The sequence below is a fragment of the Puntigrus tetrazona genome, chromosome 7 (assembly GCF_018831695.1).
Source record: "Puntigrus tetrazona isolate hp1 chromosome 7, ASM1883169v1, whole genome shotgun sequence".
Taxonomy (NCBI): domain Eukaryota; kingdom Metazoa; phylum Chordata; class Actinopteri; order Cypriniformes; family Cyprinidae; genus Puntigrus; species Puntigrus tetrazona.
Window position 1 is genome coordinate 12,948,942 of NC_056705.1, and position 18,211 is coordinate 12,967,152.

An 18,211-nucleotide genomic window follows, 5' to 3' on the forward strand; every position below is an offset into this window, starting at 1 on the left:
AAATGAGGATTGCACATTTAAAACTGAAAAAGTATTTATACAATACATTATAACAAAGGTAGAAAAAGAGAAAGAAAACCCAGATGCTTGTAATCAATTTGTTTCCGCTCTCTGCTTGGCTCCTTTCATGTTGGTTATTTGTTCATTTCTGCATGACGTTGTTCAGTTTGATCGCTTCCTCTGTCCTCATGCTGACGGAGAACACAGTGCACACCGGGCCAAAATGGTGCCTGAGAGAAACAGGACAGAAAGGTATGGTAAATTAAAATAAATGAATATATAAATTAATCAATAAATTACACACATAAAAAAAGAAGAAAGAAAATTAATTCCAAATGAAGTTTCTTTTTTCTTTAAAACATGACACAGGTGGATATTCAATGAGTACAATTATTCTACAGAAAACCAGACAAATAGAATAGATGAATGTACAGGATTTGTTGTCTAAAATGCTTTTAAAAGTGTTAAATCTCTACAATAAACAATGTCACACCTTTTATCAATAAATTGCACTTCATTATAAACATTTTACCTGCAACAATGGCCTCACCATGGCAGCTCAACGCCACATGCAAAACTCCGCAGATTCTGGATCAGGCCCACAGGTGTGTAGTTGCCCAGGCGAAAGCTCGATAGACTGGCTTAGCTCCAACCCTCCCAAGAACATCCAATGCAGTGAGAGGGAGCCCCGGCCACCTGCTCTGTGACTGTGGCGTGACTGCAAGAGCGAGTCAGCAAAGGTACTTGAATAGACACTCTGGAGGAGACGCTGTAGTATCTATAGGTTCAACTCGGAGTTGAAATGCTCTGCACAGTTTCTGTCACCTGCAAATATGCAAAAGAAATTCCTTAATCTATCACAGAAGTCGCATTTTGCAAAAGGATCTCCTCCAGAGACATGTTTTAATGAATACAGAAATGCTCTGCTGCTGTAATAAAACTCATTTCACATTCACACAATCACATTTGAGCAACCTGACTGTGAACTGCTGTGGGTTCACCGCTACAGCACTGACCAGCAGTAACTTGTTATGATTGGGACACCCAAGAAGTGCTCCTAATTAGAGGACTCTACTTCCTCTGCAGTGTGAAGACGCGATCTCGCACAACCACTGCAACAGAATTCAGAGAGAAGGTCAGAATGCACCATCAAACAAAGGCCTTTAGTTTATCTACATTTTTTTTTAGGTTTGCATTTTATGCAAGATAGATGACACTTTAATATATACATATATATAGTGCTCTTTGCCTCATGGTTAAGAAAATCACTGATTTAAATTATAGTTTAACTATTCAGACAAATTGTTTCAGTGAAGTGAGCAGTCACATCATGCTGTTATTATATATGAAATGTACATAAAAAATAACAAATAAATTTACACACACACACACACACATATATATATACATATATATATATATATATACATATATATATATATATATATATATATATATATATATATATATATATATATATACATACACACACATATATATATATATATATATATATATATATATACACACACACACATGAGAACATATATATATATATATAAATAATCGCATAAAATTCACAATGTGTGTGAAATGTTATTGATCCCACTACGCAAACTAAATCCATGACACTTGCAATAAGGCAAAGTAGCTATCAGTTTTCTGTTAAGAAATAAACCTGGTGTTAATTAATGTCGAAGTGCGGTATTTAAAGATTTAGTTCAGAGAAGTGAACACTGGATCTAATAATCTGCACAACCTCGCTTATACTATTTAGCTTCAGTCAAAGTCATGCTATGTAATGTACTGCGTTTTCTATACATTACAGCAAGCTGAAACAGATCAAACCTCCACTTACTTTATTCCTTGTCATAACAATAGAAGGGTGGAAAGGTCACAAAGCCTGTTTGTCGAAAAATACATGTTGTAAGACATTCTAGACCACTTTGCCCCCTGAGCGCGCCATCTTGGATTGAACAGGCACATTATACGGTAAGCGCAAAGTGACAATATTCTCCGCCTTTAATAAAACCATAAATTGACCAGGTTGCTTGATGTCCAGAGTGCGTTCTGCTGGCCGCCTGAGCACATCGATAGGGCTCACAGAGGATCTCAATCATACCTGTAGTTTTAGTAACGTTGCAGGAAGAAAATACAATTTCATTTTAAACGTAAAAAATGACGGAGAAGCTGATAACTGGGTTGAAAGATTTGGAAAAAACGCCGCGATAACAGAGAGTCAAGAACTTGAGTAGGGACTTCTGTTAAGTTGTTTTCCACTTTAACATTTTCCACCTATGTTGTAAGCCACTGTTACAAATAAGATTTTGGATTAAACGAAGTACTAGAATAACAACGATAAGCAAAACCGAAGAGTGAAATTGCTAACTGTAAAATAGATTTTAAACAAATTAGATATGTATCGTGTATCGTTGCTTTTAAAATCAGATATCTACAGTAGAACATATTGGGAATCGGGTTGTAATTCTGAAGAGCTATCAAATGAAAGAGTGGACTTTGGTGAGTTGACATGCCTGTTTCCATCAAACAAATCAAATGCATCCTAATAGTAATTAAAATCTAAAAAGTGATTTGAGCATCTGGTTTATTGCTTTGTAAAGTATTTTTGTTGTTATCAGTTGCATTGCCCTTGTGGTCATCGAATGCCGACAGACTACATCTTTTCCTGGTTCAAGTATTACATTAAACAGGTCGGTGTGTATTATTTGCATTGTTTGCATATTGATTGACTTTGATGCCTGTGCTACAATTTATACTCAACTGATTATTTATTGTCTTTCAGAAAAAGGCTGAATTTTCCTGCCCTTGCTTTAATGTTGAGGGAATCATGCAGTGTAAATCTCTCTTATCAGAAATCCCTGTATCAGCTGATGCCACTGACAGATGAGCAAAGGAATTTCTAGGAGGAGAATCTTGCTTCTCTCGTTGCTGAGAATGCTGTTTGACATTAAAATGGTATGATGCATAATTTTTACTGCTGTTTGCATGCAGTCAAGTCATAACTTTAAATTTGTATATATAGTTGCATATTGTGTTGAAGCAGTTTACAGTATTCAGTAGGTTTAGCATGTATTAAATATGGCTTCATAGTTTTATACGGTATTAAATGGGAAAATAGTGTGTAATATTGCAAAATAACAACAGTAGATTATCGATTTTTAAGTTAAAGGCAGTTCATCATTGATTCAGTCTTACGTCAGCTCAGTTCATCGCACTAAAGTGCATCAAGTGCAACAGGCAAAACTATCTAAAAAGTGCATGTGCTTGTCAATGCTACAGTGTCCTGGATGTCAGTCATATGTGGAAAGACAAGATAGAGTAACCTGTGCGTCGCTGCACTATCTGCCGCGGCCAACCTGAATCAAAAATACTGCTTCTGCTGGAAGTGCGGCAGGGGACTGGAAGGGGCGTACTACAAATGCCGTCTTGTGTGACAATGGCGGCTGTGGAGAGAATGGTAAATCAAATCTAGCTCAACTGACCAAATAGATCGTTTAAGTGAAACATCTAATCTTTTCTGACAAAGAAGTATTGCCTTTTTGCACTCAGACAGAGCACTTTAGAGCCTTATACCATGCAATCCTGAGTATAAAGAAAATGCTTCAAAGAAAGGAAGCGAAGTAAGTTATGTTGTACAGTCATTAAACATTAAAGGAGCGATACCATAGAAGAACCATTTTAGGTTCCAAAAATGGCACCAAATATTATACAAAAAGAACTGTTAGTCTTCAGATGTTAAAGGAGTCTGTATGGAACCACATAAGTTGTTAAGCACTTTTTATTTTTAAGGTGTATGACAGTAATTTAAAGTGGCTACTTTAAAATAATTAGTTAGGGGGCCTAACACAATTTTGGCTGCCGACAATTATCGGCCGAAAAATGGATGTGGATGGACCACACAGTGAGCGATGCATCTCTCGTATATTACACTGATGCTCAAAGTCCGCTCAAATAACAAAACTCCAAAAAGCAGAGTCCGCTTAGATAGGCGCCGCCATGGAATTTTCTATATAATATACTTGTTCCGGTTTGCATTAGCTCTACTGTGCTGTAACATATAACCCTCTGCGTGTTGACTGTCTTCTGTTATATGAAATGAATAAAAGCAATTTTTACATATTTATTAATCTGTAAAGTTGATGATAATCTGGTTGTAGTACAGATTTTAATACTGCGTTAGTAAATGTTGCGATTAACATTAACAATATTAATAAACGAATTAAGTAAACTATTGTTCACTGTTAGTTGAAAAATTATCTTTAGCAGTTACTATAACTGATGTTAACTAATGAACCCTGTTGTAAAAGCGTTATTATTTTATTTATCGTTATTTTAAAGGCTTGTGTTTTTATTTTATTTAATTATAATTTATCATTATAATTGTGTTAAATAGTATTTTATTAAATTAATAAAATAATCATTACAAAGCATTTTCCGGTTTGGTTAGGATTTTCATGTCGATTGCATCCTTAGTTTTTAGCATTAAAACACATATTGTGGAAAGTGTGCTAAAGGATGGCGACAGTACTATGTGTTTATTTGTATTTTATGTATTTTTATCTTGCAAATAATATTTTTTTTCTGTCAAGATATACCCAGTAAAGACAAATCCACTGACAGAAAACGTTTGGCACTGCTAATCAACAATATAAATTTAAAAACTTACAAAACAGGGCCGGGGCAGACAAGGATGAGCGGAGTATGGAAGTGCTGCTCGAAGGTTTGGGTTACGCAGTGATCACACTCAGAGACCTCAATTGCACAGGTGCTTTCAAGTGTATTTAAGCCAAATAAGTCAACCTCTTTTGTTGTTGTTCTATTTGATATGTCGATGGTCTGGTGTTCAGGAGTATATCTGCTGCCTTGCAGTCTTTGCCCAGCGAGAGAGAACACGCCCATTCGGACAGCTGCTTTGTGGTGCTGATGTCCCATGGAGATCTCCAGCGGAATCAGTGGGATTTTGAGTCTCGAGAATAAAAGATGAAGAGGACGTTTTCAAACAGATGAAATTTTCAATTGCTTGAACTCTCTGAACTGTGTGCTAGATTGAGAGACACAAGCCCAAAATCATCATTATCCAGTGTCGTGTAGAGGTGGTAGGTTACAAAATACTATTTTAGAAAATAAAAAGGAAAATGGTTGTTAAACTCAACTCTTTAAAATGTTGCCATATTTGATTGGTCAGAGCCTCATCCATTTCAAGCGACATTCTTTGGCAAATGCTGCCCTCATGTTATAGATCAAAAAGCGACGTGCTTGTCAGGATGCTGTACCAAGATTCAGGAAACATCACCTTGAAAAAGACTTCTGCTGCCTGAGATCATTGCACTCCAGGTAGGTATTTCCTTGCATTATTCTGCTCCATTTCCTATATTATTACACATAACACACACTGGCTGTGTCACTCTAATGCTCAGTATATTTGCTTTAGGAATGTGTGAGAATTATGTTTTATTTCATTTAAATCTAACAACGGTTGTTCAGTCAAACAGTGCATGTCATCATTTGTATTCTCTGTACAGATACTGTGTCCTACAGAAACGAAAAAGAAAGGCTCAAATTTCATCCAAGACACTGTAGAAATATTTAATCAGTATGCCCCTGGGATGATATCGAGGAGCTCTTCAGAAAGGTGAAGTCGCATCGTTTGGCAGTCTGTAGACATCAGTGCTGATATGTTTTTTTTTGTTGTTTAAGGTCATGTGTAGTTTATGTTGTGATGTTGAGTTTTATTTTTGAAACAGGTCCTTGACAAGTTTAGGAATTCACATCCTGAACAAATGCCATGCAAGGAAGAACAACATTATCTAAAAGTTCTACCTGTTCCTGGGTTGTAGAACACAGCAGAGCACAACTTCTCACCTCGTTAACATGATTTAAGCATGTGTTTATTTCAGGAGTTTGTTTAATTTTAGGATTTGTTATCATTTGAATGAATTTGCGTGTGCATATAAACATATTTAGCTTTACATTGTCCAGCTTACAACAGACTCCCCCCCAACCAATCTATAAATGAAAATAAATAAATGTTACTATAAGTTGAACTATACTATTACTATCAAATCAAGAAATTAATCTTCTGGATACTTTACTGTGAATATGATGTATTGGATTTTTATCAATTTTTTTACTGCTTGTTTAAATTATAAATAAATTCTCGACAGTTTCGTGCCAAATTACATAATTTATGTTGACTCAGATATGATTTCTTGTAACCACTGTAAACAAGAAATGGGTGCAGCTGTGAAGTGTGATTTCCTGTAAAGTAAAACAGTAAAGCTGGGGACTGCCTGCTATCTCTCTTTGAAGTTACACTAATGGAATGAGGCTGTTTGCGAGACAGAGCACTCAACGAGAAAAATAAACTTAAACAATTTTAATCTAGGAGACAGAAATAAACACTGTAGTTACTGACTGGCAGGCAGGACCCAAAACCACAATCAGACGATGATCGGACAAACTGAACTGAAACACACAGGAGAATAAATACACAAAGTAATTGACTAAATTAACTAGACACTTTGTTTTTATTTAATAGAATATAACGTCTCTATGCTGTACTGTATGTTGTATTATAATCTCTTTTTTTCATTGAGTTGAATGAAATACTGTGCTTAGCTAATAATCAAGGAATGTAGGTTTTATAAATCTCTGTACATGCTTTAATGTATGCACGCTTGAATAATCCAAAATGCCATATCATCCTGCTGAACTGTGAGAAATGGGTTAGTAAAATTAATTGGAGTCTAAAATGTATAAAACACGACAGAGTCTAATAAATGTGATAAATTAGGTGCTTGGGGCATTGGTCTCGAACTTAATTCCTCGGGGACCACAGCCAATACACACCTGATGACAGTCATTATTATATGTAAGTGCGAACTCAGTGAATGAGCTGTATTAGGCGTGTCTGATTAGGATTAGAGCAAAACTGTGAAGATGTAACCTTCAGGAGTTTGAGACCAATGCAAATACATACAAATTACAGCAGCTTCATTGGCTGCGCTGGCCGAGAAAGTCGATATAGTCTCCTATCTTGATCGTCAGGTTTCCAGTTTTTCATTGCGATTGAACGTGATTCGTTTATCTGGATGACTATTAAGCAATGGCGATAAAGCGGCGGAAACAATTACTAGAGGTAAGCATGGAAGTATGAAAAAATAATACATTTGATTAGACTTAATTTGATTAGCTATGGACAATCTTTAAGGTAAGCGGATGCACTAAATTGTTTTACAGACGATTTACATAAAGTTGTCTTGAGCGCGGACCTGTATTCATTTTAATTCTCGTAAAAAGTCATAAATGTTACATAGGCTTTGATTCTTATTCTGTGTATATACTACAAACCTGAAAGATCAGGTTTGACTGTTTGAACTTTAGACTCTATAGGCAAACTGCTGACTACACACCCAAACTTGGTATATGGCTATGATACTTTCAACTTCATCAAACACATCTTTTAACACTATTATTTTCAATAAATGAACAACTACTTGTTTTAAATCATTTAACAGTGTTGTGTTTCAATTTTATGGAAGAAACAAAACTGGCAGATGAGCATTATATGATGCCATTTACAGTTGCTATACATGTCATTAAATGAAGTACTTTTTCTTTTGTCATAATTTGAGCTTCTGGAGATAACGAAGTTTCTATTAGTTTATAAATTCAGTTATGTATACTGATGTATAACTGAGGTTGTTTATGATTTTAGCTGTAAGGTCATGGCTTCCTCCAGCAATGTGTCTATCAAAAAGCCTCACATGTTCCATATGTCTGGATGTGTTCACTGACCCTGTAACCACTTCCTGTGGTCACAACTTCTGCATGGTCTGCATCAGAAGTCACAGAGATCATGATCCATGCTCAAAGTGCCCCTTGTGTGGGAGGCGTTGGACTCAAAACAAGATTTTAACGTAAACCAGAATCATTAAAGAAATTGCAGAAACCGTCAAAGGAAACCGGTCCAGGGCAGTCGGAAGTGTCCTGTGACAGCTGCCCAAAGAAAAAATGCGGACTGCTTTAAAGTCATGCCTTACACTGTGGGACCTCTTTCTGCGAGTCTCACTTGGGCCCCATAAAACTGCCGAAAAACTCATGAAACACAAACTAATTAACCCTGTGAAGAATCTTGAAATACATTTGCAAGAATCATGAAAGACCTCTGGATCTTTACTGTAGAGATGATCAGACAGCCATCTGTCAGTTTCTGCACCGAGAGTGACCACAGAACTCATAACACGGTTCCTCTGGAGAAGGAGAGTTTGGTAAATATATCTAGAACACAGTTCCTCAAATCTTGCCCTGGAGATCCAATGCACTGCAGAGTTTAGCTCAACCTGATAAAACTCACCTACCTGTGATTTTTTTATTTATTTATATTTCTTCTAATGATCCTGAAGACACTGATTAGCATGCTCAGGTGTGTTAGATTGGGTTTAGAAATAAACTCTGCAGTGCCTTGGACCTCAGGGCAAGATTTGTGAATCCCTGATCTAGAACATTCATGAGTACAACAGCTATGAAAATGATCAAGCATTTTTGCATGCTGGGCGCTATACTACATCAATTTCATTCTCCTGAAATTACTGATGAATAAAAAGATTGCAGTTGCAGCAGAAAATTAAGGACAAGATGAGGAAAATGAAAGAAATTAAACATTCTTTGCGATTTAACAAAGTAAGTGGCATTGATTTGATTAATAAGATTTTATCTCTGAAGAAATTATGCATTGCTTTTGTAATTGTTTTGTCAATCAACTCCAGGGTCCTCAAGATTTGGTTTTATACTGTATAGCACCTGCTTTGACAGTCTTGTGATAATTTTTCTATTTAATGATATTTTCTTTCTTAAACTTGCATCAGCAAGCCAAAGAAAGAGACTGAAGAGCGTCAAGTTTTAAGGACATCTTTGACAGAAGCAGTAAGGAACTTTTGAAAGGCTTACAGAGGGAAAGCATAAAGACACAGAAGCACAGGAGAAAAGCTCATCAGGAGAACTAGATAAAGACATTGTGGAGCTAAAAGAAGACAAACTGATCTGGAGAAGCTTTCACATCCTATGGATTTACACAAGTCAGTCTTTCTCAGCAAACCATGGTAAAATGATGCCATATGCACACTTGGATTAAGGCCTATTCCCCTCTGTTGTAGATTATTAGCCTCCTGCACAACTACAAATACACCAACCCTCAAATGACATCAGCATTAGCTCTCTTGAACATGGAGGTATTTTGAGGAAGACCATATCACATCTTCAGAGCGTCCTGGATGAGAAAATGAGAGAAACTGGTAACTATATATCATGTAACCAATCATATTTACTCCATGCCCTCTTTAATCAGACAGATTTCATGTGTTGTGTTCTTCTTGTAGTTGGCAGAGAGCTGCAGTGCTATAAAACATTACGCGGGGTATAAGTAAATCTGACTACTTAAACTAAAAATTAACAGTTAAACTCTAAAGGAAAAAAATTTCACAGTAATTTCAACTATATGTACTTAGGTGTGAATGGCCCTTGAGGTCCTGATATACCCACAGCGAAGTTCCTTTTCATTCTTTGGTCAAAGGTAAAAAAAAGTTTAAAATACCTGAGCAGTGATAGTGATAGCTGGCATCCCAACATGACCCATGCTGCTGAGAGTGGTGTTTAGATGAGTATGTAATGTGCTGAGTGCTTTCCTCTCAATACCAAAATAACCATAGAACAAACGCCAAAGCAAGCGTGGTTTAGCCTGATGGCGTCGCACCTTAAACTTTACTAACAGAAAGAAAATAATCTGATTTGTTGTAAGCACCAAGTGAAATAACGACTTGGCGAAAGCATACATTAACCTGAATTAACATTTACATTATTTTTCAGTGGATGTGGCCTTGACCTGGCACAGCTCATCCTGAGCTCATGCTGTCGACTTGATAAAAAAAGGTCTGGAATACAGGCAAAGTCGCATGAAGATTCCTGACACCCCAAAAGGTTTGATTATTGCTCATGTGTCTTAGGAAAGAAAGGGTTTCCCTCACAGAAATTTTACTATGAGGTTCAAGTTAGTGGGATGGAGTGGGATTTAGGTGTGGCAAAGAATCCATCGACAGGAGAGGGGATATTGGGCTCAACCCGAGAATGGATATTGGACTATATGGCTGAGAACAGGACTGAGTATGCAGCGAATGATCGGCCCCCTGTCTCTCTCACTTTGAAAGAGAAAACCAGTCAAAGTGGGAGTGTTTGTGGACTTTGATGAGGTCTGGTCTCTTTTTTTATGATGTTGAAGCCAAGTATCATATCTATTCTTGCACTGGGCAGTCTTTCCGTGAAAATCTCTATCCGTATTTCAGTCCCGGAGAAGGTGAGAACAGGCAGAACTCACATCCTCTGATCATCACACCTGTTGGCTCGGTTGAATAAAACAAAGTTAACCATTGAAATGAATAGGTATAATCATTTTAAAACGTTCATAATTTAACAATTATTATTCATTATTGTTTTGGTAATTTGTTTTCTAATGTAGATTGAATTATTTCTGAACAGGACCTGTTTAAACATGAACATCTTGTTTATTTTTCAATTACATTATTTTCAACACCCAATATATTATTACTTTTATTAATTGTAGAGATTAATTCCAGGATTTGTTAGCAACTCTGTTTGTTAATGTACATTGCTGGAAAAATTTTGACATGAAACAGCAATAAAATTTTAAATGAAACATTGATTGACTGAGAATTTGTATTATCACAAACACACCAAATGCAACAACAAAAACAAAAGAACTGAAAAAATTGCACATTTAATGTATTGGTTCACACAAAAAATGAAAAAAAGCGCTATAAACTACACACCCCAAGCCATCCTAGGTGTAAATGTGTTTCTTCCATCAGGCAAACACATATCACAGGTCAGTCAAAGGAGCAGAAAGTCGGCGGCTCTTGTGGAAAACAGCATTTATGTTAATGGAAATATTTTTTGTTAGAAAAACCCATCGATCTGCTTCAGAGGACATTGTGATAACCCCTGGAGTGGATATATATCTGATTTAGGAGCTTCTGAATCATGGTCACCATGTGAAACATGTGAAAAAAACCCCAGACTGAGTTGGTATTCCTTTAAGTTTTAATTTATTTATTTTTACCAATGCAAACGCACACATTCTTGCAAACTTTATGCATTTTTACTTTTTAAAAACGCTTTGTATGAGCTGTCATGTTTGCAAGAAACAAAATGAGACAAATGTTTCTCATCGTCTGCTGATGGAGAAGTCTTTTTGTTCGTTCTTTTTCTTCATCTCCAGAAAGCTTTCTTTTTAGTACACCACACTGTTTTTCAAAATTACAGGAGGCTCCTCTGATGTCACCATCTCACCCAGTTTTCAAGCAGTTCTGAGGAGTAATTGTGACCATCAGTGATGTCAGCGACACAGTACCTGTTCTGACAAGTACGGATCACTTTTTGGAGCTTGCTGCGTTTGAAATGAGCGTGTCAATTGATTGCCCAAGATTTTTTAGTTCTTTGCCATGTGTGAAGATAATCATCGTGTGATTTGTAGCCTGAAGCTACTTGTTTTCTGAAGGTGTAAAAAGGCCTAGTTGTTGCTCGCTGAATTTGGATATCGGCATGACCCAGAGAATCACGTTGGGGCCAGGATTGGATAACTTAACGCACCTCTCTATTTCTTTGGCCCAGCGTAATCTGTGGGAAAAGAGATTTGGAGTGTCCACTACAGTGACCTTCTCCACTGTCTTCGCCATAGACTCTTTTGTCACAGTCTCTGATCCATTTTCCCAAGGAAAGTAATCTCCACCAAGGATGATGTTGCCTACTGTACTTTTCCCAGATCTGGAAGGCCTATTAGAAGAATCCTTAGAGGATGTGGAGCGCTGCCAGGGCTTAACACTGCATTGAACAATAAATAAACATAAACCAAGCAAAATCTTATGAATATTTTGGGGGCTCTAGCACAGCAACAAGTTGGAATCATCAACATTTTACCCATACCTTTTCTGTACATCAGCATGTATGGTGTAGGCTTGAGCTGTCAAAGAAAAATAAAATTACTTTTTATAACTAAATACTTATGAAATACTTCTTTTACATTCTTTACAAGGTGAGAGAACAACACTCACTTCGTCAGTGATGATTCAGAAGTCTGTAAGTATTCACATGAATATTAAAGAAGTCAGTTTGAGTCAGAAATTCGATAATTCTATCTAACCAACAAACAAATGTACCTGTGTATTTACAGTGCAGTCGCGTCAAAGCGGTACCATATTCCATTTTCATAAGATCTGATGATTGCATCATAGTGTCCTCCACTGTATCCACCCTTATGGTTAATAACGGCATAAAGATCATATTTAGGCCTATTATCCTGCAAAGAAAAATAATTAGTCATTTAAATTATATTGATGTTATATAGCAATTTACTTTTAGCATGATGATTTATTAAAGATACCCCATTGGAGGTAGTTGGAGGTAGACTTAGAGGTACATCAGACAACATTCATTCTTCTTGTATCTCATCTGCATGTAATCAAAGTCAAACCTCTTCAGATGCAGAGTGAGAACAGAGGGATATTCATCGATTTTACTCCACTGTAAGAGAGAGACATTTGCAAGAAATGAAAGAAAAGGTGCATGTTAAGCACATTGAAAACGAGATGTATTAGTTTCATACCTAACCGCTTCAGTAATCATAGGTTGATCTGTATGGGTGCTAAAATTCTCACATTTTTGTATACTCACAGTTTCTGTTTCTGTTTGCAGTCACATTTATCACAGTACATCAGTCATCTTCTTCTAGTTTTGAATGCTTGATGAATTTTTCAGACCCTCTTCCTATTTCGCCAGAGAAGAGTCAGTTTAGGGGAAGCTACTATATGCAACTCCCAGTCAAAAATGTGACAAACATTTAAATTGTTTTGCATTTTATGGGAATAGTTAGTCTTCCTACCAAATCATAATTCTTATAATTTCCAGCATCGATAGACAGAAGTATTGAGATGAAGGTGCTGGGTTCTGTGGTTTCCTGGTCACATTTGCCACATTTTGTTACATTGCTCATTTTTTCCTTCAAATACCTGGGACAAATGTAACGTGTTGTTTTAAAATGATGTCATTTTTGGTATATTGGCGGCTTCTTTCTAATAACAGACATCAATTTTATCCATTATAAATATATAATACATACATAAATTACTTTTTAACATACCTAGAAATTTCCAGTGATTTTACAATCTTCGATAATACTCCACTGCATCTTTTTGCTCAAAAACTTAAAATAAACAAATAAGTAATTACATTTTATTAACAAGTAACATCAGTAAATTAAGACCTGTAAATGTAGTGTATAGACCTAAGAATTTAGACCTGTGAATTAAATGAACCAACCATTTTTTTATGCCAAGACTCGTGTGATTTATTCCTTCAGTTGTGGCTGAGTTTTTGACATCTGTCTAAACAGCTTTTGTAGCTGTAGCAACAGATTTTCTTCACCACTATCTGCAGGGACTTTATAGCTAAAATGATAAGAAAAAGTGTAAATGTTATAATGTGGTAATAAATAGGGTTGTAAGAAATTGTAGGATAGCAATATATATATATACCTCTTTACTGCCTCTTTGAATTTTGGGGTCATGAATAGACATTGCAATACTGCGTTTAGGTAGCAGGTGGCACCTTGATTTTTCAGGCCATTATACTGGACTTCGCTCCTGAACACAAAGTTCCTTAGTTAGCATAATTTACATTACTCTATATTTTTCTAAAGGCATCCTTATAAGCCTTAAGGAAACTGAACACCAAAACGATCTGACAGATTTGCTTTGATCTTTACATATGTTCTTGAATTCTTAATGTGGTTATGTTTTCAAGCAGTCAACTCACTTGTCATAAATGTCAGGTGAACACTCGAAGGCTGTGGGTTTTCTGGGGGTCTTGGTCTTCTTTCTTTTTGTGGACATTCTGATATGGTGTAGGATGCTTTTCTTACTCTTCATTCGTATATCACAGAACTACAAAAACAAATAAACAAACAAAGAAACAGCAGCCACACCATGTATCAGAATAAACTACTGTAATTTTGTATTATAAAAATGCATTAAAAAAGCATGACATTTCTTTGCAAACCTTCTATCATTTAGCCTATTTATCCCTTCACCCTGGCATTGAGTAATTAAACAGGATAAACAATGTACGATGAAGGTTAGTTTTAAGGTAACCAACATTTTAACTACTAATAGTGTGTGGTCTAGCCTATATGGCTGCGAGTAGATAAAATGGTTGGAGTTGGGTTAAGACTACTTGACAAGTTCTGTTAAGGTTAGGTTATTCTCATTAATGTCTAAATAGCCTAATGTCTGCTAACTTAATGTGATGGTAAAGAGACTAGTAATTTTGCAAGCATGTCAACTTATTTTAACTTTGAGCTGGTAGGTTAACTAATAGCCTGCTAGACTACTAACAACACCACAAAAGGTGCAATTTCACTTATATGTTTTAGCTGTTACAGGCAATAGAATGTGTTAAAGGGACCATCAAAATAAAGCGAAACACGCAGTTTATGTCATGAAGCTAGACTTCTTTCAAAGCAGCCTAGCCTGTATTTTACAGTATTTTAGAACCACAAAAACACAAAACACGAAGTATTTTGATGCAAAATACGAAGCCATTTGCATCAACTCTATGAAATACAAAATCGTTTTGTATATGTGAAATACGTATTTGAAAAACTAGTATAAAAAGTTGCCCATCCCTTACGTGACTAATTTGATGTAAAATAGGCTATAGGTTCTAGTTCCGTTTATCCGTTTTCAAATAACAGCCTGCCGAGTGTTTAACATGAAGAAAACTAACAACGAGTTATATTTCTTAAATGCGAATTAAATAAAAAGAGGAACAGGTCATTTGCTTAAGCCTTTAGCCTACCTCAGCTGGACCTCGTCTTTTCTTCTGGAAGACCGAGTATATTCATACGAATAAGCTATAGGACACAATGTATATGCCTTTATGGTTTAATAAAGTACAGCAAGTAATTTAAAACTAAGATATTATGTTTCGCCAGGCACCTGACAGTCCTAGTTTTACTTTCGATTTTCATGTAGCCTAGCCTCTTTCTTTCCTTTTTTTTTTTTTTTCAGTCAAGGAAATTGTTCAGTGGACTCATCCAGCATTTCACAATTTTATTACATTTATAACTTTACAGAAGAAAGACAAGCCATAGCCGAATTAAAATGCAAAAAAAAAAAAAAAAAAAAGAAAAAGAAAAAAGAAAAAAAGAAAATTAAAATGGAAAAAACAACAACATATTTTTAGGAGTATCCTCCTTTTCAAGAACAGTTACAAAACATGGATTTGTCTCTTTAAAAGTTTATTGTCTTTTCGACGAGGTTTTGAGGTCAGGCTGATTCCGACAAGGACTTTTATGTTTGGAAACCTCCGGGTAGACGCAAGACCATGAATAGAGTCGAGCGATCCTTAATTTGGTGATCTAAAAATGTATCGTTGTCTTCTAGTTGTTTGTCGGTGTACAGTAGCCTCAGGGACGATGGATCATCTCCTATGGGGCAGATAAGAGAAGGTTAAAAATATGCAAAACCCATTTAATCATGATCACAATACATGATTACAGTGACATGACAAATACTAATTCATAATACGATTTTTTTAATGTGCGTTTATTATTCCCTTCTCTCCACAGAGCTGATTTATTTAGTTCATTTCACCAGGATTAAATTGGTGTTTTCGATCTCACCTGCTTGACCCGGCAATTTTTCAGCAACTTTCTTTTTGAATTGCAAAACAGTGGTTTTGTTGAACGCGTCCTCCGAGGTCGCGACGTCAATGGTTTTTTTCTCCCCCTTTATTCCAACCACCATGATCTGGTAAATCTTTCCCATTTCAGCAGATCGAACAGAAGCAGGTTAAGCTAAATAAATTTACAGCAAAACTGCGCATAGGCTATGAACACGTTTTCACTTTCTGTTTTACCGATGACGCACTCAATGATAATATAGCCTATATTATCATGAAGAAAAATAATTATGTAATAATGTAATGGTTTTACTGGTTATAATATGCATGGACTGATAGCCTAACTGACACCATCTGTTAGGTGGCCTGTTAAAATCAATAATTCGTAATGCAGTATCCCAATTTTTTTTAATGTTTAAAGTTCATCCTCCTATTTGTATTTGTGTGTGTGTGTGTGTGTGTGTGTGTGTGTGTGTGTGTGTGTGATGATTCTATTGTTTTTTACTCAGCAGAAATAATGTCAATGGCGGGACATTTCAAATGCCACTAAACTAAAATAGTTAATTTTTAATTTTAATAATTTTTAATAAGACAATAGTCCGAATTTTAATAGAATGCCCTCACAAACAGCCCAAAAGACTTTCCTAACAGTTCTGAAATAATTTCAATTTTTTACAAATCGTTATTATAGGCAGGCTACAGTAAGCGCCTCTCAACCAAATATCGACACGAAACAACACACTGTAAACAAAACGAAAACAAAAACCGTACTAAGTGTATGTTTATGTCGGGAAGTCATGTGACCCGCTGAAAAGCGAACATAACATTACCAGCGTGAAAGAGTTTCGTTTCTAAACCGACTGCAGCTTCTGAAGCAACAATGACGGAGCAACAGCACGAAGAAAAACGCTACGATCCCAGCGACACCACGCTAAAGTTTGTAACACGCCAGGACGACATAAGTACGTACACCTGCCGCGAGCTTGCTTAATAGTTTCTTTCGGTGGTTCTTTTTCTATTGAAACCCAGAGAATTATTGCACGCTCTATATTATTAACGCTAAAACCGCACTTCCTCTCGAAATGCATCTCGGGCTCTCTTCCAGCTGTCTTGGTAGCAGAAATGTTTGTTAACCGATGAGTTCTGCTTTCAGCCCTGGATGATGACCCAGAGATTCTTCGAGCCGAAATGTCATGTGGCCATGCGGTCACTCCAGAGTCACTGACCGCGTGGTGTCGCAGTCTGCTCGACCAGGTAAGCCTAGTGTATAGCTTTGAGCAAAACACTGATTCTGCGTTCAGCATTGAACTTGTCTTTGCACCTTTATTCTCAGGGTCAGTACAAGTTCACATGCCCCGCAGTTGGCGAGACCACACAGAAGTGCGACGCGGAATGGCCCTACGTTGAGGTGCGGAGGCTGGCTTTGCTGACACAAGAGGAGCAGAGCCATTTTGAAGAGACGATGGCCGTCCTTGCTGCAGCGGAGTACTGCGAACACAAAACGGTGAGTTACTGGTATAACAAATTAAAACCGAGATACAAGTATTGACTCCATGCGTCCTCAGTGTCCTGGCTGTCAGTCGTTCGTCGAGAGAGCCGATGTGACCAACCTCTGCACCGTGTGCACGATCTGCAAGGCCGAGAAGGGTCGCACGTTTCAGTTCTGCTGGCAGTGTACGAGAGAGTGGAAGGGTCCGGGCCCTCGATCTGACCGCTGTGACAACCCCGGTTGCATCAATCCCGACATCGAAAAATTGGCGAAGTGTCGTAATATAACACTTTCTGCTGTAAAAACGTGGTTTGTCCCTCAATGAGAGCTTGCCCCACTTGTGGAAACCTTGTGGAGCACGACACGACAGGGTGTAAGAATGTCATATGTAATCGCTGCGGGGTAGAATTCTGCTTCGTCTGCCTGAAAGTGACTAAAGTATGCTTGCAAACAAGCAGGCACTTCATTGCCTGTTCAGATGGTGTCGCGCCACGGCAGACCTCCATTCCTTCCTGGAAAAGAAAGTAAAACCACTGGAGAAGCCAAACTAAATGATGCTTTTGGCGTACATTCATTAAATGCAGTGTAACTTGCTTTGGATAAAAGTTAATCTACCAAATGCATGATTGTAAACGCATACATGCCATAGTAGATTTTAATGTTCTTTTGCTTGCGAATCTATAGAAACATCACCTGTAAGGATTTCTAACCATACGGGTTTTATTGTTTGTGTAGACTGACATGCTCGACAAGTTAAATATTTGTTTGCTTTTTTTGCTTTGCTTAGTTTAAAGGTATTTTGATATTGTAGAAAAAAGAAGCATTTACATTTTCTGACTTTCAAAGGGTGGCATAAATTGTTCTTTTACACAATAAAATCAGTTTGCTGAGAGATATTTTGCCATGGTATATTTAATCAGTGCTAAAAGTTGGAACAGAAAATGTAAACAAATG

General features: G+C 36.8%; 2 protein-coding genes and 4 pseudogenes across 2 annotated transcripts; 4 read left to right on the top strand and 2 right to left on the bottom strand.

The window, feature by feature from the left end:
* Window positions 1–152: 152 nt before the first annotated feature.
* LOC122347897 lies at window positions 153–3,510 on the top strand (annotated as a pseudogene).
* A 1,081-nt stretch (window positions 3,511–4,591) lies between these two features.
* Window positions 4,592–5,858, top strand: LOC122347898 (annotated as a pseudogene).
* A 2,319-nt stretch (window positions 5,859–8,177) lies between these two features.
* On the top strand, window positions 8,178–11,814 carry LOC122347899 (annotated as a pseudogene).
* A 1,621-nt stretch (window positions 11,815–13,435) lies between these two features.
* LOC122347901 (ubiquitin carboxyl-terminal hydrolase 21-like) lies at window positions 13,436–14,489 on the bottom strand. Its single transcript, XM_043243158.1, has 3 exons — window positions 13,903–14,489; window positions 13,623–13,730; window positions 13,436–13,535 (listed from the first exon to the last, which is right to left on the bottom strand). The coding sequence occupies exons 1-3, from the start codon at window positions 14,013–14,015 to the stop codon at window positions 13,436–13,438; spliced, it is 321 nt and encodes a 106-aa protein (XP_043099093.1). The 5' UTR covers window positions 14,016–14,489.
* Window positions 14,490–15,182: 693 nt separating this feature from the next.
* On the bottom strand, window positions 15,183–16,023 carry LOC122348718 (ubiquitin-like). The gene is made up of 2 exons (XM_043244518.1): window positions 15,770–16,023; window positions 15,183–15,574 (listed from the first exon to the last, which is right to left on the bottom strand). The coding sequence occupies exons 1-2, from the start codon at window positions 15,912–15,914 to the stop codon at window positions 15,438–15,440; spliced, it is 282 nt and encodes a 93-aa protein (XP_043100453.1). The 5' UTR covers window positions 15,915–16,023; the 3' UTR covers window positions 15,183–15,437.
* Window positions 16,024–16,300: 277 nt separating this feature from the next.
* LOC122348717 lies at window positions 16,301–18,149 on the top strand (annotated as a pseudogene).
* Window positions 18,150–18,211: the final 62 nt, after the last annotated feature.

Excerpts from the sequence above, each read along its gene's own strand:
- LOC122348718 (XM_043244518.1), bottom strand. The coding sequence starts at position 15,914 with ATGGGAAAGATTTACCAGATCATGGTGGTTGGAATAAAGGGGGAGAAA. Across the intron at positions 15,575-15,769 it reads AAAATTGCCGGGTCAAGCAG|GAGATGATCCATCGTCCCTG; the intron begins GTGAGATCGAAA and ends TCTGCCCCATAG.
- LOC122347901 (XM_043243158.1), bottom strand. The coding sequence starts at position 14,015 with ATGAAGAGTAAGAAAAGCATCCTACACCATATCAGAATGTCCACAAAA. Across the intron at positions 13,731-13,902 it reads TCACCTGACATTTATGACAA|GAGCGAAGTCCAGTATAATG; the intron begins GTGAGTTGACTG and ends CTTTGTGTTCAG. Across the intron at positions 13,536-13,622 it reads TTCAAAGAGGCAGTAAAGAG|CTATAAAGTCCCTGCAGATA; the intron begins GTATATATATAT and ends TTATCATTTTAG.